Source organism: Quercus lobata, chromosome 5 (genome assembly GCF_001633185.2).
Source record: "Quercus lobata isolate SW786 chromosome 5, ValleyOak3.0 Primary Assembly, whole genome shotgun sequence".
In the NCBI taxonomy this organism is placed as follows: domain Eukaryota; kingdom Viridiplantae; phylum Streptophyta; class Magnoliopsida; order Fagales; family Fagaceae; genus Quercus; species Quercus lobata.
In genome coordinates this window covers 9064774-9089286 of record NC_044908.1, presented here as the reverse complement: position 1 = coordinate 9089286, position 24513 = coordinate 9064774, and the positions used below count along the sequence as shown (strand labels likewise).

The following is a 24513-nucleotide window of genomic DNA, read 5'->3' as shown; positions in this document are numbered from 1 at the left end:
AACCATATTTGAATTCCACAGTAACCAGATACCTCCATAGTGGCCAATCGTCTCAGAGTGGATGGCTCCTTCAAAAGGAAGACGACCAGTTATCTCTTTAGCTCTGTCACCCTCTAGCTGGGTTTCCGTAATTACCAACAAAGCAGGATTGTGACTTTGAGTAAGCTCCCTGACATGAGTTTCAAAACTGGGTTTCAAAACACCCCTACTATTCCAAATAACAATGTTCATGATAAAATAAATAGAGAAGGTAAGAAGACTCATCATGCGAGGATGGTGGGGCCGCTTTCTTCCTCCACTTCCATCTGTTCTTCACCATTAATTCCTTTACCTGTCCTCTCTCCAACCATAGGGACCAGGTTTGCTCCATTTCTCTGGCGATCATCCCCCTCGCTATATAGAATATGCTGATCTTGCTCAATGGTAGGCTCAATAAGAGATAAGGTACCTTCTTCCACAAAACCCCCATCTCTATTGACACAATCATCCTTCTTTTCCTTCCAAAGTAGCCCATTGCGACCATAGTTTTCGCACCAATTTCCTCGCACCTCCCTGTCTGGAACACCATGGGTATTACTATGAACTTGGTGATCCACTTTTGCGTTGGCTGAGGCAGAAAATTGGAAAGACCCATCTAAGCCAACTCTGGTACTATTGCTACTCAACAAAGACTCGGTTGAAGAGGAATTTGGGTGTTGTTTACCAACTCTCCTTGCAGTTGAGCTAGTGATAGTCTTGGAAGCCCTGCTCCTTGCAATTTCCTTTTTGCCCTTGACAAACGGGCTTGACCGAGTAAAAGGCTCCACTTGGGTTTTCTCATCAGAGTTGATTTTGAGCTCAAGACCCAGATTCATTGGCCCACTATATAAGAATTTCTCTTTTGGTTTAGTGCCCACTTCCTCATTTCGGCCCAACATGGTAAAATTATTGGTAGGATCGTGTCTATTATCTTTAGACTCCATGCCTGACACCTGTCCTGTGGGGACCTCTGAGCTAACGGAATTTTTGTACCTCCTCTGCCTTGGCCTTCTACGTGTCACAATCATCCACGGACCATACCTACCATCCTCCAAATCTGCTCCTTTGTCCTTTTTCGTACCACTGCTAGGCGTGGTGCTGGTTGCTTCATGCAACCCATGTGAGCTTGTGGCTTGCTTCCTACTAGCAGCTCCACCTTCACTTGCCTGAGGTTCTACCAAAGGCGTTTCTAGATTTTTAACGGTGTACGGACATGAGGCTTTTTTGTGGCCTATTCTACCATAGGAAAAACAAAACTCATGTATTCCTTCATACATAACGGGCTGCTCAAACTTGCTGATGAGAATAGTGTCTATAAGAGGTTTATTAATATTAACTTGAATACATAATCTAGCATACCTCCCTCTAACTTCCATGGCAGTGTGAGTGTCAATTCGAAGCACCTTGCCTATGGATGTACCAACTTGTTTAAGGACCTCAGTTTCATATAGCTCCATAGGAAGTTCGTGGAGTCTAACCCATACCACTATCAATGAAACATTTGCTGTGGAAGGTTTAAAGGATGGCTCCCATGGGCTAATGGACAAGAAATGCCCACCGATGAACCATGGCCCTTTCTCTAGAACTGCATCCATGTTTTCTTTTTGTGAAAAACGGACTGAGTAGAACCCATTCCCCAAATCCACGCAGACTATTCTCCCCAAAGGCTTCCAGAGAAGATTTACCTTGTCATGAAGGTATTGAAGACCCATGGGTTTCCCATAAAGCTTTATAATCAGCGCTTTTGACCAGGGACCCTTAATACGGCGTTTGATTTCTCTGGTCAGAGTGACGGCAGCAAGGCCTTCGCGAAGGTCCTCTACCTCTTCATCTGACTCCGCTTCATCTCCTGCTTCCATAAAATCTATAAAGTCGAAAGCTTTGGCGCAAGCACCTAGTATTACTCCCACCAGCTTGTCTCTGAAAGATTTCCTCAGGGAACCCCACTCGGTCTGCTGGTCCTGAGAGTAGCCACTCTCACTGGATCCATCTTTGAAGCCGGCGTGATGACCATCCTTGACCTTTTTATTGCTCCTGGCAAGTTCTACTTCCTCTTCTCTAGATAGACCACAGGGCTTAGAACGAGAGGTCATAGCGAAAGCGTTATGGCTCGAATAGTTAAAGGTATCAAGTCTTCCTCAACTCAGTCTTGTTAAGGTTTCAGCTTGTAGAGAGATCTCAAGGATTGAAATTGAAGTGCCAAATTTACAAACTTTTTGCTATGAGAATATGCATTTATATGGTGAACTTAAGAACGTGCAATGTGAAATTTACTTGGAAACATGTAAAAATTTGAAAAGACATGAATCAGTTGGGTATAATAGCATGACACTTAAGTTGCTTCAAAACTTAAGTTCAAAGGTTCCAGTTAGCCCAACTGATAAAGTTTTTGATAGTTGTATAAGGTTCCCGCCTATACCAAAAATTAATTGGTGTTTTAGCCTGATGATAAAGAGCTATCATCAGGAGTGGACGCCATAGGTTGAAACTCTAAAAAAAAAGGTTTTGCACATCTTAACATCCAAATGGAAAGTATCAAAATCTCTTGTAGACCACTAATTAGGTATTATATTTAGAGTATTGCAAAGATCTTGAAGTGTTGGAAGTTGATACCCAGAATTTAGTGTCACTTTATTGCAGGAAGAATAAATTGCCCTTCTATTCTTTTGATACTCCAAGGTTGTAAAAAGTTCATCTTGAAATCCCCCTTGGAAGTTTATTCACTTTTTGCCATTGGTTTGATAAATTGAAGGAATTTGTAGGAAAGTTTAATAATTCTAAAGATTTGAACTTAGCAATCCATTCCAAGATACTTAGAGACTGTTTGGATTTTCAGTTTCCATCACCCATAACTCAAAATATGTGGGTCCCACGGCTGAAAAGTGTGTTTCCAGTTTTTGTTTCCATCACTCAATTCTTTGATTTTTGAATGATGAGTTATGAAAACTGAAAACACATTTTAGGTGTTTTCAAGTTATAGAAACAGAGTTATGATGGTATTTTGGTAATTAAACACTCATACATGGGACCCACTAGTCTTGTCAAGTCAGATTCCCTTCTCTGATTGATATGAAATTTGACATGTGTTTTAAGAATATAAAGAATATGCAATTTAACGGTTAGATTTTCAAAATATGTAGCAATGTTAATTTGTAGTCAAATTTTGTCTTTAAACTTTGGTTCCCTTAACAATATATTAGGTCCTTATAAACAAAAAGAAAAAGTCCAAGAAAATTTTTATTTAACTAAAATTTTGAAATAAGTGTAGCTTGCAACATGGATAATGAGATTATCATGTAAAGATTGCAAAATAAGAAAATTCGTAGAAGAAAATTGTAAAACTTTATGTGTTTGCATGTGTGTTCTTTTTTGTTGTCAATATATGAAGTTTTCTTATTATTAGATTTTGTATAATCTAAGTTTCTTAATGATCACCTTCAAAAAATTCTTAGAGTCGCCATTGCTAAGAATTGTAAGTAGATTGCTTCGCTGAAGTCATATGAAATTATGGACTAGAAAAAAAACACTACTTATAAAGTTTAACATGTCTGATTGACGTGAAAGAAATTAAGGTCGAGATGACATCTTTATCCCAACTGGTTATGCTTAATCTTTTTTTTTTTTTTTTTTTTTTTTTTGAGAAAGGTTATGCTTAATCTTGATGCATTCATTTGCTATATTTTTTATTTGGTAAGGTAGTTGTAGCTTCTTCCACGTCCAAGCAAGATGACTATGTTTCGCCTCTTCCACGGAAAAAGAGAATCAAACAATTCCAAATCATGGCCTTGCAGATCGAATCCTGAATATAATATACAAAAGCTAGCTGTAAAAGCTAATAGCTAGAAGTGAATTACTTCCAGTTTCCTTTATTCTTTCTCTTATTTGGCTGCAGGGACGGAGCTAAGCTTGGACTTTGGGTTTGGGGGGCAATGCCCCCCTCATTTTTTTTTTTAAAGAATATTAGTATATGGATATTAATTTTAGCAATTTTATTTTATAAAATTACAATTTGCCCCCTAACATTATCATAGATTCTTTTTTTTTTTTTTTTTTTTAGAAAGTATCATAGATTCTTTTAAAAGTAATACTATAACTACAAACTTTTCTATAATATTTGTACAAAGTGTTGAGATAGCAAATTCTTATTAATTCGTATTTGAGTTCACCACTTATATCACTTTTTTACTTACTAATACCACTCACCACATCATTAATTTATAAAAAAGGTTTGTATCTTTAACATTTTTCTCCTTTTAAAGGCCATAAAAAAATGTATAAATCTAAAATCTAAAAAAAAAAATACAAGCCCAAAAAATTAGTGCAACAACAAAAATTACCAATAGCAAAACTAAAAAATATTAAGCCTAACCAATAAATTTTACCCAAAACAAACAACCCGGCCCTTTAAAAAATTTGTAGTAAAATAATTTTGTCCTTACCTAGTAGCAAACACACACATTAAAGACCGAAAAAAAACCCATAAGTGTGTTAAGTAGAAAAGTTGGAGGCTGGAGTTATCATACATAGCCAGCAACAGAGTTGCCCCCTAACTCCAAGTTTTGGTTCCATCCTTGTTTGGTTGATGTAACAATGGTATGACAACCACTAATTAGCCATAAATTCAAGTCACATTGCCCATAAATTATGTATACATGCACAATTCAGGAGTGGATGCTATAGGTTGAAATTGTCTAAATAAAAAAGAGAGTAATTTTTTGGTTTCTTTAATTCGCATCGTTTCACGCTTTTGAGTTGGCTTTTTTTTTCTTTTTTTCCCTCTAATTTTTAAATATTCTTTGCAATTCAATTAGAACAAACAATATAATTCCAACTCAGGAGAATGTGAAAAAAGGGTAAACTACATATTTTGTTCCTATTCTTTATATCATATTTTAATTTGGTCTCCTAACATTTTAATTGTGTCAATTTGGTTTCTAATATTTCAATGTCGTGTTAATTTAGTTCATGCTGTTACATCTTGGATGAAAATTAATAACATGAAAAACAGCCAAAATAAAATTTTAGTGTATTATCACATCAACAAAAGCTAATTTTTTATTTTGCCCATTAGATACGTTATCAATTTTTATCAAAAAAATAACAGAAGGGACTAAATTGACACAGTACTAAAAGGTTAGTGACTAAATTGATACAATTAAAATGGTAGGGACTAAATTAAAATATAGGATATAAAATAGGTACCAAAAGTTTACCTTAAAAAAAAAAAAAAAAAAAAAGTTGTGCGGTAACGTGATGACTACTTTGATAATTTGGGAGTAAAGAAAAAGCATGAGGTTAATTTAGGTATCGTGAATGTCAAAAATTAGCTTGTTTAAATCTCGACTTTATGTGATCTTACTAAAAGCGCTCTCTCGTTAAAAACGCAAACCCAATCCTCGACTTCACAGCCACGTCGTCAAGTAAGCCAGCCAAGCCCCCCTATATATAACACACAAAATGAAAATCACTCGTACCCTAAATATTGGCTCTCTAAAACCCTAGAAGAAACCCCTGAAAGAAGAAGAAACCCTTAAACCCTAACTTTTCACTTTCGAAATTGAAAGTTGGAACCAGAAAGACCAGAGCTTGGTTCAAATCGCTTCTGCTTTTGGTCTGTGAAATTTTGTAGTTTATACAAACAAATACATATCTATTTTCTCAATATATATTTTTATATATATATACATACACGAAGGCACTGTGATCAAAAATACAATGGCCATGGACGGTAGTTTCAGTCTTCAATTTTCACTCCAAAGGTTCCTTGATCGTTGCCCAGAGCTTCGGTCTTTCCCGCAGTTTGATTCGCTTGCTAATGAGGTAACTCTCTCCTTGGTTGGTTGCTGAGAAAATTGCAAAAATTTGCTGCTTTTTGTTTTGGGTTGGAGAAATTGTGGGGTTTAGCTAAATTGTGGTTTGGAGATATGTAAAGTTCAAAATTTTGTGTTTTTTTTTTTTTTTTTTTTGGTTTTGGCTGGAATAAGATGAATGTTGGACATCTATATGGGATTTTGGTTACTTAGGAATAACTCAAAGAGAGAGCTAGTTGAACTAATTTTAATTTTAATTTGAATGATTTTTGTTTGTTTGTTTTAGTGTTACATTTTTTATTTTTTATTTATTTTTTCATTTGGGTTTGTGCAGAGAGACATTGTGACAGAAGAGGAGGTGGTAAAGGTGCTGGGGGAGGTGTTTCTGCACCCAAATTATACCATTCCTTTGATGGGATGTTTTCGTCCAATAGCCAGAAAGATAGTGGACAAAGCTGTGGGCTTGCTTTGGCATCTGGGCAAGTCCAATGTGAATGACATGTCAGTGGAGGTCGAAGAAGAGGAAGATTTGAATGAAGTTGTTTCGGTAATTGAGCACTACAATCAAGCTGGGAGGCGTCTTGATCTTCATGAGCTTGCTTGCTTGGCCTTCTGTCGCGCCCTTGACTTGGCTCCTTTTTTATTGGGGTAAGTGACGTGCTTTTTGTGTAATTCTTACGTGCTTTTTGTGTAATTCTTTCACCATTGCACTTAATTAAAAATTTCACCCTCCTTTTTATGGCAAAGGCTAACCCTCTAGATGGATCCTAGAGTTTAGAGAAGTGAAAAAAATGATATAGGTCAGGCAGTGGCTATTTATATCTGGTTGAGTTATGTATGCATTTTGCTACACAATTTCTAAACTGTTTGATATTTGAATGTTTTTGGATGTGCTACAAGGTTGCTCATTGGATATTTGACTTTAGTTTGAGGAATTTTATTTTTATGCTTTTACACTAAATACGTTCTGGTTACTTGGTGCAGGTCTATATTAAAATATTTCGAATTTGCTCCCCCTCCTTTTGAGCGCATTTCAAAGGAAGGAAAAAATCCTTGGCTGTGTGATAAGGTATGTTAATTGAACTTTCTCAGAGGAATCAATGTTGGTATTGTTTTGAGCAGCACATGCCATTAATTTTTGTCTCTCTCTCTCTCTCAAGAAAAAAAAAAATTATTTCATGGGCAATTTTTTGTTTTGTTTCTACATTTGAATTATATTTTGTTTTGTCAGGTTGGAACTTGTATATTATGTGCTGCTCGGACATCTTACCGCCTCCTCCTCGTGGATTCAGAAATCTTTTCTAAACTTAGGAACTGGAACTGGTCCTGTTTCTTGGATCTTGTAAAGCAGACCTCCAATCCTGACCTGAGCAGCAGTGCTGCAGATAATACTGTTATTGCAGACATTAAATGGTGTGGGATACAGATACTATCAGTCATTCTGAAAACAAGCCACATACCAACTCCACACTTCAGTATTGAGGCCACAGAAGCATTCTCATGTTTTTTGCGGTTGGTTATGTCTAACTCTTTGAGCAAATTGTTAATTCTCAAATTAAAATTTAAACAGCTTATATATATATATATATATATATATCTATATTCATTTTGCTTTTGCCATTTTCAGCTGGAAGGAGTTCTGTCAAGATACATCACTGGAGAAGGCTGGTTTGTATATTAAGTCATCTGAACAAAATGAGTTGAGTTCTCCTAGCAGAAGCATTGATTTCAACCAAGAGAACTGTCTTTACTCTTCTGGCCTTTGTTCTCTGGCCATTTCCTCTTCACAGGTTGATGAGATTGAACCACCAACTCGGAGTAAAAGGCTTGCTAAAGGGTAGGATTTAGAAATGATCTCTTATTTTTCTTGTTAAAAAAAGGTTTTGGAATCTGTTTGCAACATGTGCATTAGTATTTCTAATTTTTCTTTAGTATAAATTTGGGTGTGTTTGTGTTTTCTTGCCCCAACCTAAAATATTTTTGATAGTGTCACCTACTTCATAGTTCTGTTGGTTTTTCATGTTCGCATTTGATCATTTATTTTATATATTCAGGGAGGATACATCAGTTGGAAATATGTTCTTTTTGACATCTGCTGTGAAGAAAAGTTTTGAGATGGTTATGTTGGCAGTAATTCAAAAGTGGCCTGTTCTTCTATATGGTCCTGCTGGCGCTGGGAAATCTGCTCTTATTCACAAGTTGGCCCAGGATAGTAGGAACCAAGGTATGTCCTTTCTTTTCTTCCCCATTCTTTAGTTTAATTGAACACACCATGCATACAATGATATAACCTTATGATTTGCTAAATTCTTTCTGACTTTCCACTCCAGTGGTTTGGTAAACTCTTCGTAAATGACTATTTTTGAGTGGGAGTCAATTTGTACTTGCAGTTGGTTCATTTGGACTTCTGTTTTACCTTTTGGATTTATTTCATTAGATATATTTATTTTTGGAAGTGAATTTCATTTTATGCTGCTTATAGCATTGTATGGAAATAGATCTAAATATTGCGAAAGAAAGTATCTCACATTGGCTGTGTGAGCTTGGTTACGGGGGTATGTTCTAGTTCATCAGCTTCTTCACCTATTAGCTTCTGCTTTTGGGTTGGATGCTCTAATATGTAATTAAAGTTTGGTTTTCCTTAGACTCGTAGTGCTTGGCCCATTTGTTTATTTCTGGTTCAGTGGGTTAGTTGTGAGCATCTTTGGTACTGTTTTACCTCAGGTCTGTTCAGTTTAGTTCAGCCTGTTTAGTTTTGTTGGATTTGTTTTTCCCTATAGGAGAGGGGACAATAAAAAAAGGCCCCAAATCATTATGACCAAACTCCTCCAGAACTGAAAATGATTCTATTACCATCGTTGTATGACTGGATAGCTTCATTTACTGGCCTTTTTTTCCCTAATATGGTGGAATTTCTTGATTGCTGTAGTTTTTACCTGGTTGTTGTTTGCTACCCAGGTATACACCTTGTATGCTTGGGTGCATACTTTTCAATTTCTTTAAATAAAACTCGTACTTTTATAAAAAGGGAAATGTCTATTGCATGTCACTTAATGCACACATAGTACACACACTCCCCAAAAACAAGGGAAATCGTGACTTCAAGTGACGATTTCAAACTTCGAAATCGTGACTTGAAGTCACGATTTCCCTTGTTTTTGGGGTGTGTACCATGTATGCAAGTGTGTGTGTATAATAGACACTCCCCAAAAACTTGTAAAAAATAAAAGGAAGAGTCCCTCATTGGGTTTGATGCTCTAATAAATATGGTTCCAGAAGCCCAGTACGTGAATTTGAAGCACTCAGTATTTAATGTGTGTGCTGGAATAATGAGACTGAACTTCTCTAAACATATTTCTGTAGGAAGTCATTTAGTAGGTTTATGTTGGCTATTCCTGGCTAAGTAATTTCTTATCATTCAGCATTCTTTATGTTGTTGCTTATAAATTTAGATTCTTATATGGTGGTGTATATCAAATTTTATATCCTGTAATATGTCAACATTGTTTGTTTCAATGTTTTAGAAAAGCAGTAGGTAAATACCTATAAAAAAAAAAAAAGAAAAGCAGTAGGGAAACAATATAAACTTCTCAATAAAAACTCTTGAGGGGAGATTTCAATATTGAATTGTGAGTCACAATAACAGGTCACATGTAGTATGGATGTTATGTGTATTTGACAATGGCGAAACGATTGCTAACAAGAAATAGTATGAATGTGATTTTGTTTTCATATTGTATTTTTAGTTGGTAATTTTGTTTTGATATTGTATAAAACATAATATGACAAAGAAATGATTAAAAATGCATGAAAATTCTTTACCTATTGTATGTTGATCTTATATTTTAGGGGAAATTACACTTTTCCACCCTAAATCATGCCTCATTTGCACTTTGCCCTTGAACTATAGACATGCATGATTAATCCCAGAAAGTTATAACTCTTTTCAATGTTTGGTATCAAGCACGATGGAATTAAGTATTATAATACCAATTTACCCCTCTCAAAAACAGATGGTAGAGTGATAAATTGGTATTTTAATGCTAAATTCCTTTAGCTTAACAACAAAAGAAATGGCAGGGGTTTAAGTGTTAGAAAGTTTTCGATTTGGGGTGTTGATTTTGATTGTTTAGGGGGCAAAGTGTAAATGAGATATAGTTTAGGGTGGAAAAGTGTAAATTTCCCCAGTTTTAATGGATAATATTAGTCCTGAAGAAGATTTACATCCATAATCTTTTATGATTTTAAGAAATTTCATTCTACATCACCTAATTGTTAATTAGCTTATCTGTTTCAAATATTAGATACAAAAACAAGTGCTTGCACGCACAAACAAGTATAAGTCTTCCTTCTTTATTTTCGAAATTTGTTGGCTGTCTGCCCATTTGTACTTCTTTGTACTTAGTTATGCCTTTCTTATGGCCTTTTCAATATATATTTTATTACTTATTCCAAAAAGGAAAAACCTCTAAAACCTCTCTGTTGCTCTCTGTTCCACAGTTCTGTCTATCCACATGGATGATCAAATTGATGGTAAAACCTTAATGGGAAGTTATGTTTGTACAGAGCAACCCGGTGAATTTAGATGGCAGCCCGGGTCACTTACCCAGGTTTGTTTTCTTTACAAAGAATTCATTTAAACATACATAAATATATAGAGTTACATATTTGTGTAATACCTTAAAATTGGAGATTTTTATGTACAGTAACCTCAAAATTTCTTTTCCACAGGCTGTTCAGAATGGATTTTGGGTTGTATTTGAGGATGTTGACAAAGCACCATCTGATGTGCAATCCATCATACTACCTTTGCTGGAAGGTGCAAAATCATTTTCAAATGGGCATGGGGAGGTAACTGCTTGTCTTTTTATTGCTTAAAAAAAGTCCTGTTGGGCTGTCCTCAATCTGAGATGGTAACCTCCAATGCTACATAAACTGTGTTTGAATCAAACTTAGTGTTGCCATAGTAGTATGTATGCCACTCAACTCTTGTAATGGTAATTGTAATTGTTGTCTACTAGGAGCTGTTTATGTGTGAGTATATTATGTACTATAATTTTTTATTTTGCTTGTTAATTTAATCTTCATAATTGCATGATATTTTTCTCACAAGTAACCTAAGTAGTGCAAGTCACAATAAATAGGGAAATAATTAGGGTACAAAAATCACAATTATCATGTATGCTTGGGCAAGTTACCTATCCCCCCCCTCCCCCCCCCCACACCACCCAAAAAAAAAAAAAAAAAACAGAGAAGAGAAAGATAGGCTTCTGAGGATGGCGTTTGCTTCAATAGTTGATTTGTCATTTTTTCCTTCTGCTTTATTCACAATTTTTTTGTTCTCTTGATTCATGATTCCAGTTGAATGTTTACTTATTTGGTATTTTTCAGCATGAATTGTTTTATAACCCCATAGTCTAATGTACTTTGCTTTTAGCTTAATTGAATTTATAAAACATATGTAGTGCCTTAATGTTGAAGCATTGTTCTTACATTTGCAGGAAATAACGGTGGCAGAAAGTTTTCGACTATTTTCCACAATTTCAACTTCTAGATTTGATATATCACGCAGTTCAGAAGGTGTGTTACTCTTTGCAATTCTTGGACTTCGTGTACATGTCTCCAATTTTTATTATGACTAGTTCCCATTGGATATGGGATCTGGTAAGTGTGGAATCCTTCTATGGAACAGATTTGGGCTGCATAGAGGGTTTTTGGAATTATTGTAAAATTCTTACAAGATATTTTTTGGGTTTCTGTAGAACTGCCTCTATAACTGCTCTCAAATCCTTTATGCAAAGATTCTTCAATTGACCATATTTTGTGTTATTCTTCAGTTCATTGCAATATTTTTCTTCTGACTTATTACCACTAGATACGGGATCTGGTAAGATAGTAATCCTTCTATTGAACAGATTTGGGCTGCATAGGCTTTTTGGAATTATTGTAAAATTCTTGCAAGATGTTTTTTTGGTTTCTGTAGAACTGCCTCTATAACTGCTCTCAAATTCTTTATGCAAAGATTTCTTCAATGGACCATATTTCATGATACTCGTCAGTTCATTGCAATATTTTTCTTCTTTCCCAACTCAATTTTTTGCAAATGCAGATCCAGTACATCACTCTTACTTTTCACTTCCCCCCCTTTCATGATACTTGTCAGCTCATTGCAATATTTATTTTCTTTCCCAACTCAATTTTTTGCAAATGCAGATCCAGTACATCACTCTTACTTTTCACTTCCCCACCTTTCTATCCGACTTACTTCTTCTTCTTGATACTTCGGAAAAATTGTGGAAATTGTCTTTGTGTACTTGTGGTAGGCTTTGGGTTAAGAGGATTTGTGAATTTATGGTCTAGAACCTTTAGAAAGAAGGGTTAAGTTTCAAGAATGACTAGGGTTTTTTATAGGGAAGAGAAAATAATTGATTTAGGGTTGCAAAGAGTTTACAGGAATTAATATTGAATGTCCACAGTTTGTGAACAGTACTCAGAAGGCCGGGATATCAAAGAGAAAGACAGGGATGCACACACAGCACAGGCTTTGGATTGTAGATCGTTCTGTCTTTTTTGGTCTTTCTTCTCTTGGTTATCACCAATCACTGGGTCTATTGCAAAGGCCTTGGTTTGCGTAATCAAAGCTTGCTTCGCCTTATGAAAGGGTTCCATGCCCCCCCCCCCCTCTCTCTGGCTACCATACTGATAGTTGGTTCAGGTTGTGCCTATGGTACTCCCTTTCGGATCCTTGCCTTCTTATCTGCTGTGAGGCAAGGAATGGAAACCCAATAGCATGCACAAGGAACTATCTTTAAGGAAGAGTAAGCACCAAGACATGGGACTGAACTTGGGAGGCAGTAAAGAGAGAAAAAAGAAGAAGAAAAGAGCAATAAGGCCAATGTGGCTCAATTCTCAATTCTCTCAATATTTTATTGATCAACTTCCGTTTGTTTGAGTATAATAACACACCTATGTATAAAACCCTAGGCCCAAAACTATGACCCACACCCAACAATTACTGAGTTACTAAAATACCATTGACTTTAAAAACCAAATAAAATAAAAAAAAACCTAATTAATTATCAAGGACACTTATTCTTGGGCTTAACCTTAGTCTTTCAAAGAGGATATTGTTTCTCCAACCACACTATGATTATACCATCATTTTGGTTTTCCCAGTTCCATGTTAATTACTATAAACCCAATCTGTTGCTTTGACAAATGGGGTGGTGAGGGGTGATGAAGAGTTCATTGTGGGTGTAGGGCAGGGGTATATATATATATATATATATATATTGATAAGTAGGGCTGGGATAAATGTAGTCTTCTCTTGGTTATGGAACAGGAATACTAATGGCTGTTTGATTGGCATGGTGGGAATGGGTTTGAAGAAATTCACCTAACCCTGCCTGTTGCCTTCCAATGTAAATCAATCTTTTCCCCCTTCATAGTATTTTACTTTTTATAGTGCCTATTGTGTTTATTATTAATATTATATAAATGTACAAAAAAAAAATTGTGTTGTTCATATAAATTAGAAGATGCTTTTCTTTGGAAGCAGGTGGAAAACTTGGTGTTTTTTGGAGGAAAGTGATGATTGTGCCTCCAAGTAAGGAAGACTTGCAAAATATAATAAAAGCCTGGTATCCAAATTTAGAGCCAATTTCTGAGAAACTCATAGGTGGGTTATATATGTTGTGAATTAATAGCTTCAAATAGAATGATTTTTACCTATGTATTGAATGATTTCTCTTATAGAAACCTTTGAAAGGGTTAACTCTTCTCCTGTACATCAACTAGCGGGATTCCACCCCAGAAATTCTGCTGTTAGTTATCTCAGCAGATTCTCATTAAGGTATCTAAAGCTGTTATTGTTGCTAATTTGCATGTTGACTTCATTTGGAATTTTATAATTGAAGCTATTGATTCTGAATGGCAGGGATCTTCTTAAATGGTGCAAGCGAATCTTAGGTTTAGGCTTTAGCTTCAGTGGAGATGGTTTGTCAGCTTATGAGTGTAATTGCATATATCAAGAGGTTTGGTGTATTCTTATGTCTTTGGCTTCTTTTTCTTCTTCTTTCCTCTGTGAGTCAAGTGATAAAATACTCTCTCTTGGCAACTGAAGCATTGTTTTATGTTCCCAGGCTGTTGATATATTTGCGGCCTTTTCAACTTCAGCTGAAAACCGGTTGACTATCATGAAAGACATTGCTAAGATGTGGGCAGTGCCAGCTTCAGTAACAGAGAGTTTATATCCTCATAGTAAACCTATGATTCAGGTTATGTTTGTGGTTTGATTCTGGTGAAATTTCTTTTTGATTAGGTGGCATATTCATGCCCCATTTGGTACACCCACTCAAACATATGTTTTCAGTTTTTAAACAACATTACACGTATTTTTACACATTTTTTCACCCACACATATTTCCACACATGTTTTCAAACACATGTTTTCAGTTTTTAAGTGCATGTACTAAACACCCTCTCAGCATCTCATTTGTTGAGAAATGAACTGCAGGAATTGCATACAGATTTGAAAATTGGCCGAGTTCTTCTTCAACGCACTCAAATAGTTGTAAGTGGGAGACATTTTGACGTTGTCTTGATTTAGTTTACTTTCATATTAGCTTTTTTATTTGATACTTCCATGTGAATTTTGTAGTTACACAGCCAAAAGAAACCTTTTGCTGAGATTCGTAGTTCTTTGCATGTACTTGAGAGAATAGCTTGCTCTGTTAAGTTTAATGAACCTGTTCTCTTGGTTGGTGAAACGGGTACTGGGAAGACAACACTTGTGCAGTATCTAGCCACGAAACTTGGCCAGAAACTTACTGTCTTGGTATGTTCTCTCTCTGTCTCTCTCAATATGAAATATTGTATACAGGGCACCTCTTACAGAATATTGACCAACTTTTAATTTGTCTTTTGTTGCAGAACTTAAGTCAGCAAAGCGATGTTGCTGATTTATTAGGTGGATTTAAGCCTATGGATGCGCAGTTTGTGTGCTTCCCCCTTTATAAGGAGTTTGAAGATCTTTTCTCTAAGACATTCTCCATGAAGGTTTCCTTCCTTCTTCTTCCCATAAGTTTCATATGCTTGCTTGTCATATGTTTTACAGTCTCTGAAGCTAACTTGTGCCGTTGTATGCTGATTTTCAGGTCAACGTTGACTTTCTAGCCCATTTACAAAAGCATCTTAGTAATAAGAATTGGAAAATGTTACTAGCTGGGTTTCAAAAAGGTGTTGATTCTTTCCATAAGTTTGTTCAAGAGGGAAGATCAAGGTCTGGTAAAAAGCGGAAGAAACCTTTGAATGAAGAAAGATACAAAGCTTGGGATAACTTTTCATTGAAGCTTGAAACTGCTCGTGGGCAAATTGGTGCTTCATCGGGCATGATGTTTTCATTTGTAGAAGGAGCTTTTGTTACTGCACTTAGAAATGGCGAGTGGATTTTGCTTGATGAGGTGAATTTGGCACCTCCAGAGACTTTGCAGAGAGTTATTGGTGTTCTTGAAGGAGAAAATGGGTCACTTTGTTTAGCTGAAAGAGGGGATGTCAATTATATACAACGACATCCTAATTTTCGTATATTTGCTTGCATGAATCCTGCAACTGATGCTGGGAAGCGGGATTTGCCCTTTTCTTTGAGGAGTAGATTTACAGAGTACTTTGTTGATGATGTGTTGGATGACAAAGATTTGACTCTATTTATTAATCAGTTTATAGATGACAGCAAAAGTAATCGAGAATTAGTGAATAAAATTGTGCGCTTTTACAAAGCAGCTAAAAAGGAGTCAGAAGACAGGCTGCAAGATGGGGCTAACCAGAAACCACAATACAGTTTACGGTCTCTCTATCGGTCATTAGAATATACTAGGAAAGCAGAAAGGGAGTTTGGGTTTCCCAAAGCAATATATGATGGGTTCTGTATGTTTTTTCTCACTCTTTTGGATGGCCCCAGTGCTGAGATAATGAACCAAATGATTTTGTCATATTTGTTGGGGAGGAATATGCCTCCGCATGTGCCTTTTGATGGTTACTTAAACCTAAAAGAAAAATTCAAGTTGATTATAAAAAAAAAAGAGAAATCCGAGTCTGGTTTGGAGAACTATGTTTTAACTAAAAGTGTTAAGGAGCATCTTAGCAACTTGGCACGCGCAATTTTTATTAAAAGGTATCCTGTTCTTCTACAGGGACCCACGTCTAGCGGGAAAACTAGCCTTGTTCAGTATCTAGCTGCAATAACTGATCATGAATTTGTACGGATCAATAATCATGAACACACTGATTTGCAGGAATATTTAGGTTCCTACATTACTGATGCTAGTGGAAAACTTGTATTTCATGAAGGTGTATTGGTTAAGGCTGTACGTAATGGTTATTGGATAGTTTTGGATGAGCTTAACTTGGCACCATCTGATGTACTGGAAGCCTTGAATAGATTGCTTGATGACAACAGAGAACTTTTTGTGCCTGAACTGCAGGAAACTATCCGAGCGCATCCAGATTTCATGCTTTTTGCCACTCAAAATCCGCCTACTTTCTATGGTGGGCGCAAAATGCTATCTCGAGCATTTCGCAATCGTTTTGTGGAGATCCATGTGGATGAAATCCCAGAAAATGAGTTGAGCACAATATTAGAGGAGAGGTGTAAAGTCCCTGAAAGTTATGCTAAGAAAATGGTTGATGTCATGAAGGAATTGCAGTTGCTCAGGCAGAGGAGCAAAGTATTTGCAGGAAAGCATGGGTTTATTACTCCAAGAGATTTGTTCCGTTGGGCTCATCGCTTCAAGAAATTTGGGAGTTCTTACGAAGATTTGGCTAGAGATGGCTATTATCTTCTAGCTGAAAGGTTGCGAGATGAGGATGAGAAGTATGTTGTCCAAGAAGTTTTGGAGAGACATCTCAGAGTTAAACTTGCCAAAGATGAATTGTACAAGCAGGTATGGTGTGCGTTGGCAGTGGCAGTGCAAGTGTTGTGTGATATTCATAATAATAAAATAATACTTATTATCTGTTGGTCCTCTTGTGTGTGTATTGATATTGTATTATGTATAGGCATATTGTTTTACATCTCCATGCATTCATATGTACGTGCTTCCCACAAAAAATACTGGTTTTGTGCATGCTAAATTTCTTTTGCATTGTGGGACAGAAAGTCAAGCTACTTCCTACTTTTTCGTACTATTAAAGAACAATAATGATTTATATAGTAATTTTGAATAATGAACCTAATTTCTTTGTGTTCCTTTTTGTTCAGGGAACGGTTGCTGGGAACCCTTCTTTCAGACCTTGTGATGGTGCAGGGGTTTCAGAGACTTTCCAAAAGTATGAGCTCAGAGCCTCAGACTGTAGCTTTTTACACTGTTTGGTAGCTTGTTTTAAATCTTACTATTATTTCACTACAACTAATGTACCCCTTCAATGCAGTGTCATCTGGACTAAAAGTATGTGGAGACTGTTCTTTCTTGTTAAGCGATGCTATGAATTAAAAGAACCTGTACTACTTGTCGGTGAAACGGGGGGTGGGAAGACCACTGTCTGTCAATTACTGAGTAGTGATTTGGGCTTGAAATTGCACATACTAAACTGCCATCAGTACACAGAGACATCTGATTTTCTCGGGGTTGGTTATCACTATCTGTGGTGTTTACTTTCTATTTGTGTGCTCGAATGTCATTTGAAAATCTTTTGGAAGTGTTTAATTTTTATGAATTAACAACTCATGAATTGTTTAATAGGGATTTTATCCTATTCGAGAGAGATCGAGACTGATTGCAAAATATAAAGAAATAATGGAACAGGTGATGACATTGGAGGCTTTTATCTGCCATCCTCTAGAATCTGTAAGTATTCTATTGTTCATCTTATTCGTTGATGATATACATAGTAACATTTTGGGAATAAGGCTTGATTGTTGATGTTTATGGTACACATAATATTCTAATACAAGTCTTTTACTCTAGACCATTTCTTCAGATATTAGTCAAGCTTCTTCGACTCTTGATCAGTTGACTAAAATGATAGCTCATTCCAAACAAGGCCTTGCCTTGGGTTCTGATGTTACAATGGATTTTGAAAATATGATAGAAGAACTCTCTAATCTGCATCAGAAATGGCAGACCATTTTTATGTGGCAAGATGGGCCTCTTGTAGAAGCAATGAAAGATGGTGATTTATTCCTTGTGGATGAAATTTCCTTGGCTGATGATAGTGTACTTGAAAGACTGAACAGTGTATTGGAGCCAGAAAGAAAACTAGTGAGTAATTTCCTTTTCTAAAAACCGATTTTGGTTAAGCAGGTCAATTACTTTTTACATTAGTTATTTGTCTACAGATGTCTTTATAGTGGTTGGAATTATAGTGATTGTTTGCTTTTCCCTGCCAAAAAAAGAGAGTACTATATGCCTTTTTACATTATGGTAAATGTTCAATTTTTGAGGAGGATGTGAATCATAGGATAAGAGCATGGTTTCTTTATACCCTTATAAATGAAATCTGTTATTTCTGCATGAATGGCTTGTTCTTGACGTAGTTCAAAATGGCAAGCAATTTTATGGGTTATATATATATATATTATTCCTCTTCACTCTAGTTCTGATTTACATTATGTGTTTCATTTTCGTACCCATTTGTCATCACTCATCATGTACATGTTATAAATCATATATTCATAATGATAAATGTTTTCCTGTTTGCAGTCTTTGGCTGAGAAAGGTGGGTCTGTTTTGGAGAAAATTACTGCTCATCAAAATTTTTTTGTTCTTGCAACTATGAATCCTGGTGGTGATTATGGCAAGAAGGAACTATCTCCAGCTCTTCGTAATCGGTTTACAGAGATATGGGTTCCCCCTGTTGGTGACCCAAATGAGCTTAAGAGTATTGCTCTGCAGAGGTAGATAAGTTTGAAGTACATGTTTGTGGAAGATAATGCATTTAATGAACACTTTCTTGGTCGGAGTTTCTCAATAGTTTTTTTGTGCAGATTTTCCAACCCAAAACTATCGCACATTGTAGATGCTATGCTAAGTTTTTGGGAAGTACGTTCTTTTGCAACTCCTCATTTCTGCTTTGTCAATGATTTCTTTTTCCTATCAAGTAGTGTACTCTTGGGTCTTGCTGTATAGAGAGTGTTATTTGAGAATGCTGATTACTGGTTCACCATTTTTCCCCTATCAATTCTAAAAATTATAAATATCTCAAGTGTAATTACACATTCTTCCTCAGCTTTTTTTGGGTGGAAAGCTATTAAGACGGCAGCTGCTTTCACTTTTTAGAAGTTTTCCCTTAACATACATAGGGTGCCATCATTACAACTGATCGTTGGGCATATTAAGACCATGTACAATATATTTGAGTTCAACTTTTTTTATAAGATTTTGTTTCATCTTTGGTTATATCCTGTGTCAAATCCTAGTTTGCCTCTGTTGACGTACGTTTAGACTTTCTCTTGAGTATATGCTGCCTCCAACTTGAGCAAAACAGATTTCTTTGAATTGGTGTATGAATGGCAACCATTGTTTCATGTTATTGACGCATCTTAAATTTTCTCTCATTAGTTAATTTGTGCCAAGTTTCTCTCAGGGGAGCAACTTTTGTTTTCTTTCTAGTTGACAAGTTTTAAAATAGTAGTTGAATGATGAATTTCATCCTTTCCTAATATTTCACTCTTTTGGGACAAGTGATGGTTTATTATGGTAACAAAGTAGGTGGTCTTGAGGTTCAAACTTTTTCTTCATTCTAACCCCCATTTAAGTTTTCAAAATTACACACATTGGGTCCTAGATATTGGAGGGGAGTTTGGGCCTACACATGAAGGGGGAATGTTAGAGTAATGGTTGATTCATTGAACTCAAAATTTCTTACTACTATACCCTTTGGTAATTTCTGAGTAACTCATGCACTCCATGGGACTTGAACCAAAGGTCTCATTCACCCTGTCATTCTTGTGGGGGTTGGAAGTGCCATTAGTATTTGCAAATAGTAAAATAAAAGGAATTTTTGTATTTTGATCTCAGACGAAAGATGTGAGCTCATCATAGCAATAATCTTCCTCTCTTAGTTGCTAGAATGTCAGAAGTTTATAACACCATGAGTTGAGTTTTTCAAAGATTTTTTGTTTTGTGGTTTTGGTCATTTGTTGTCTATCCTGTGATTTTTTATTTTTGGCTTGTGGCTGTGGCTGATTGGTGACTATCTAGTATATTAAACTACTAAATGCTAATATATACATATATTGGCAGCTAGTTCTGGAATAATAATAATAGTCTCAAATCTCAATTTCTAACTCTATGTTTTAATTTCTATGCTATACAGTGGTTCAACCAGTTACACCCTGGGCGGATGCTTACTGTTAGAGATCTTCTCTCTTGGGTTGCTTTTATTAACATGACAGAGAGGAGTTTAGGGCCTGAATTTGCATTTCTCCATGGGGCATTTCTTGTGTTGCTTGATGGACTAAGTTTAGGTACATTCTTGCTTTGTTATAGCAGTACCTGTCCTTGTAGTTTCTATTTGTCCTTGTAGTTTCTATTCTTTAATAGTGAATAACTGCATATTTCTTTTCAAAACAGTTTGGCTAAGCATTTATTTTTACCATTTCTTATTGATGGTAGGAAATTTTTTTGTTTGTTCTCAAGTGGTAAGTCATTTTTTGCTATCTTATGTCCATATATATTTTTTATGTTTGTTCAGGGACTGGTATTTCTAAAAAGGATGCTGTAGAGTTGAGGCAAAGATGCTTGCATTTTCTATTAGAAAAGCTAACGGTGTGTTTTCTTCTATGCTCTTGTTTTGTTACTTCTTGGTATAAGCATTGTGTACTTTTTTTTAAAGAATAAAATAAAATTCTGTAATGCTTAAATGGTGCATCACTTTTGTATTTTTATATTTTCTTGTCTTCATATATAAACTTTTAGTTTTAGTTGCGACCTGACTTTTGGAGTGTTTATTACTACAATGTAATGAAGTCTACTATAAAAAAAAAATTCCTTGATAAGCATTACATGTTATATACCATATAATAAAAGTTGGCATTTACATGCCGTGCTTGGGCCATATGGCTTAACTTAAATATTACATATCATATGTGATGCATTATAAGTATATTACAATTATTAATATAGTTCTTTATAAATGAAACTCTTTTGCCAAAGTTTTAAGAATTTATAAAACCTAGTTTTAAAAAAAATTCTATTGCCAAAAATTTCTAGAAATTTTAATAAAGTTCCACTATATTATTTGACCTTTAACCAGCATTTTTTGCTTTAGTTATAAGATATAGGCATTACGTGTCCTACTTGTGTTATTTGGCTCAATGATAAGTGTTAGGCACTGTATGATGTGCTTTTGTCATGTGACATAATATAAATACTTTACATAGTTTTATCTAACTAAAGCTCTATTACCAAAGTTTCAAGAAATTTCATTTTATCTAACCAAATCTTACCAAAGTTTCAAGAAATTTCATAGAAGTTTCATTATTTATTTTAATTATTTAGTTATCTATTATAATTTTTGGTTTTGATAAAACCTTGGTCTTAAACAATGTGCTCTTACCAAGTATAAGATACAAAAATATTAACAATCAAGCAATCCCAAACAATGTGTTTCATTATTTTTTTTCTTTGTATTTGTTTGAAATTCTTTAGGCTACTTTATGCCCTTTTGCATGAAGTGGTCTCTTTTCTATAAACTTTTCATACTTATATATGGAAAAAAAATCAAAGAACTTACTCTTTAGTATGTCTTCAAGGAGGTGCAGATTTTTTGTGAGACATTTGGTTGTCCTGCTTGTGTGTATAATATGTGTGGATGTCAAATTCTATTTCCTTTTCCTTAGTTTTCACTTTTCACTTTTGTCATTAGGAGTATACTCATGTATGCTATGTGTGAACTTCATTTTCATGACATTAACGTCTTTAAATAAATTTATTTGTACTTGGAAAATGAAAACATATCTTTCTTACAACTTTCTACCCATCCGAAATCAGTCGCTATGTTCTCGTTTGCTTACCTTTACAATATTACTTCAAAATTTTCTGTACATTTCACTTCTATTGGTTTAATATTTTATTTTCCCAAAAGAAGTTGTTGAACTTGTACGTTTACTGCAAGTTTATTTGTTAGCTTCTCTAGTAAGTGAAATGCTGTCTGGTCTTGAGATGTTATGTTCAATTATTTACAGTAACTGATTAAGATTGCATGCTCTTTCTGAAACAACAGGTGGAAACCAATAATTTGATATACACAAAACTTTCAAGGATGGAAAATTTTGGGTGGGGTGATCTGGGAATGACTGCTGATATTTCTTGTACTGGAAATATGCAATGTGACAATATCTTTGGTATCGATCCATTCTACATTGAAAAAGGTAACATAATTTGATGTAGTGTGTGTTATCTTATTGTTGGATAACACTAGTGACTATTAACTTGTGCTTTATTATTTTTGAGGGTTTTGGTTGTTATATCAAGTGCAGTCTATGTATGTATCTGTTTGTTTGTTTGTTAATGTTAAAAAATGTTATTTAATTTCAGAAGTTTTCATTTGTGACCTTAGGCAAAATTTCTTATTTTTGGGATCTTGTGCAATTTGTAAACCTGTTTTGAAGTTCAGTCTAACACCAAGTCTTAAACATATGTAATTGACTATTAGATTGTAAAAGTATCCACAATACATAGATAGTAGTCAGTGACGTACATGTTATGTCTACAGGTTGTGAAAGCTGTGAGGTAGGGGAATTTGAGTTTTTGGCACCAACGACCTGCAGAAATGCCTTGCGGGTACTGAGGGCAATGCAACTTCCAAAGCCAGGTTTTTTTATTATTTTATTTTATTTTATTTTTTAACTTTTGTGTGTGTGTGCGCGTGCACTTTATTTCATTATTTCCCTTTTGCCCATATTCTACCTGTTGGTGCTATGGAATTCTTTGTTTTAACATTCTAAATTGGCATTTGGTTCCCAGTTTTATTGGAAGGTAGCCCAGGTGTTGGGAAGACAAGTTTAATTGTTGCCTTGGGCAAATTTTCTGGACATAGGGTTGTACGTATAAACTTATCTGAGCAGGTGAGTAGTTCTGAGTTTACACTTTCCTTTGTTCTCTCTCTCTCCCTCTCTTCCTTTTGGTTTCTGAAACCTTTTGCACTTAGTAGTATTAGTATTAAACATGTTCTTATGCAGACTGATATAATGGACTTGTTGGGGTCAGACTTACCTGTTGAGAGTGATGAAGGAATAAAGTTTGCATGGTCTGATGGAATCCTATTGCAGGTTAAAGTGTCATATATTAAAGGTGTAATTGTCTCAAACTTACTCTAAACATGTATTGACATTCTTCCTTCTTTTGCAGGCTTTAAAGGAAGGTTGTTGGGTTTTGCTTGATGAACTTAATCTTGCTCCACAATCTGTGTTAGAGGTACTGTAATGAACCTCTATCGTTATTTTCCTAATATTATTTTGTTGATGCTTCTGCTTGTTTTCAAGATTTACGCAGCATATTTACTCAGTTACAAATTTCACCCTTTAACTTTTTACCTTTTATCAATTAGCCTTTCACAAGATTCCGTTTTTTCATTTTAGTCCTTCAACTTTAATTTGATTTCAATTTTGTCCTTGTGTCTAGCATCCAATCTCACTATTAGTTTTAGTAGTTTTCAGTATACAAAATGACATCGTTTTGGTGGGTCTTAAGAGTGAAGATGACATTGTTTTGGTGGTCTTAACAGTGAAGATTGGATAGATGATTACACTGAAATGAATGAAAATTAAAGGACTGATTGAAAAAGGGACAAATTACTGTTTTATTTGACTTAACTTATAAAAAAGGGGGCTAATTACAACTTACTTCCAGTGGCTTGGCTTAAATTTAAGTTGCCTACTTGTGATTTGAAATTTGGTACTTTACCTACATGAGGTGTGTCTCGTTAGGGTTCTGTGACACATCTCTTTGTTTTTTTGTTTGAACAAAATTGAGTTTTGAATTCTCGGTTTATCTTTGTTCATTTAGAAGTTGGTTGAATGGGGGCGTGGAAAATCTGAGTGGGACTTCGAATTGAGTACTTGGGATGAGTTATGGTGGTTTTCTAATATTAAGTTGCGAAATTTGGGTTTCAATGGTTCAAGTTGATTGATTCTTTTGAGAATCACGTGGGGTTATTGAAGGAATTAAGGATGATTTGTTGAAACTTGTTCTATTGATGTTTTTGAGAAAGCATAATTCCTTTTATACAAATGCTACATTTTGGTCTTGTATTTATTGATTTTGTTATGTTTTACTCCCTCTGTCCCAAATTTTTGGTCCTGTATTCCATTTTGGGGTGTCCCAAAATTTTGTCTTGTTTCTAAAATTAAAAGCCTTTAATTTGCTGAGTTTCCTATTATGCCCCTACCAATCACAAGCGCTTAAAAATAAAAAAAAAACTTTTTGAGAACTTTGTTTAAGGGTAATTTTGAAAACTTCTATATTTTTAATTAAAAGACAAGACAATAAATGACGTTTCATTAAAAATTTGGGTTTTCTAAAGAGGACCAACAATTTGGGACATAGGTAGTATATGTTTTTAATGGAGAAGGTGATGACGTGGGTTTGAACCCTAACAAGTAGACATCAAGTGGGTAAAGTGTCGAATTTCAAAATACAAGTAGGCTACCCTTGAAAAAAATGTAACTTAAAGGATGAAATTGAAA

The 24513-nt window shown here is 35.2% G+C and overlaps 1 protein-coding gene across 8 annotated transcripts in view; it reads left to right on the top strand.

Moving 5' to 3' along the window:
* Positions 1-5505: 5505 nt before the first annotated feature.
* The window catches only part of LOC115989521 (midasin), a 41045-nt gene continuing 22037 nt past the window's right edge, over positions 5506-24513 (top strand). For 4 of the 8 annotated variants that reach the window (XM_031113219.1, XM_031113217.1, XM_031113218.1 and 1 more), the window contains exons 1-30: positions 5506-5838; positions 6163-6476; positions 6813-6897; positions 7060-7340; positions 7456-7665; positions 7883-8052; positions 10329-10438; positions 10560-10679; positions 11330-11408; positions 13387-13506; positions 13584-13680; positions 13765-13861; positions 13970-14104; positions 14344-14400; positions 14488-14664; positions 14760-14906; positions 14984-16768; positions 17086-17153; positions 17256-17451; positions 17567-17671; positions 17792-18085; positions 18527-18720; positions 18811-18865; positions 20142-20292; positions 20520-20593; positions 22050-22197; positions 22542-22640; positions 22793-22893; positions 23008-23097; positions 23177-23242. In XM_031113219.1, the coding sequence (XP_030969079.1) occupies positions 5734-5838; positions 6163-6476; positions 6813-6897; positions 7060-7340; positions 7456-7665; positions 7883-8052; positions 10329-10438; positions 10560-10679; positions 11330-11408; positions 13387-13506; positions 13584-13680; positions 13765-13861; positions 13970-14104; positions 14344-14400; positions 14488-14664; positions 14760-14906; positions 14984-16768; positions 17086-17153; positions 17256-17451; positions 17567-17671; positions 17792-18085; positions 18527-18720; positions 18811-18865; positions 20142-20292; positions 20520-20593; positions 22050-22197; positions 22542-22640; positions 22793-22893; positions 23008-23097; positions 23177-23242 (5730 nt within the window). In that variant the 5' untranslated portion in view covers positions 5506-5733. Of the gene's footprint in view, positions 5839-6162; positions 6477-6812; positions 6898-7059; positions 7341-7455; positions 7666-7882; positions 8053-10328; positions 10439-10559; positions 10680-11329; positions 11409-13148; positions 13250-13386; positions 13507-13583; positions 13681-13764; positions 13862-13969; positions 14105-14343; positions 14401-14487; positions 14665-14759; positions 14907-14983; positions 16769-17085; positions 17154-17255; positions 17452-17566; positions 17672-17791; positions 18086-18526; positions 18721-18810; positions 18866-20141; positions 20293-20519; positions 20594-22049; positions 22198-22541; positions 22641-22792; positions 22894-23007; positions 23098-23176; positions 23243-24513 lie in introns of those variants that run through there. The other 4 variants (XM_031113220.1, XM_031113221.1, XM_031113223.1 and 1 more) reach the window with 4 other exon arrangements.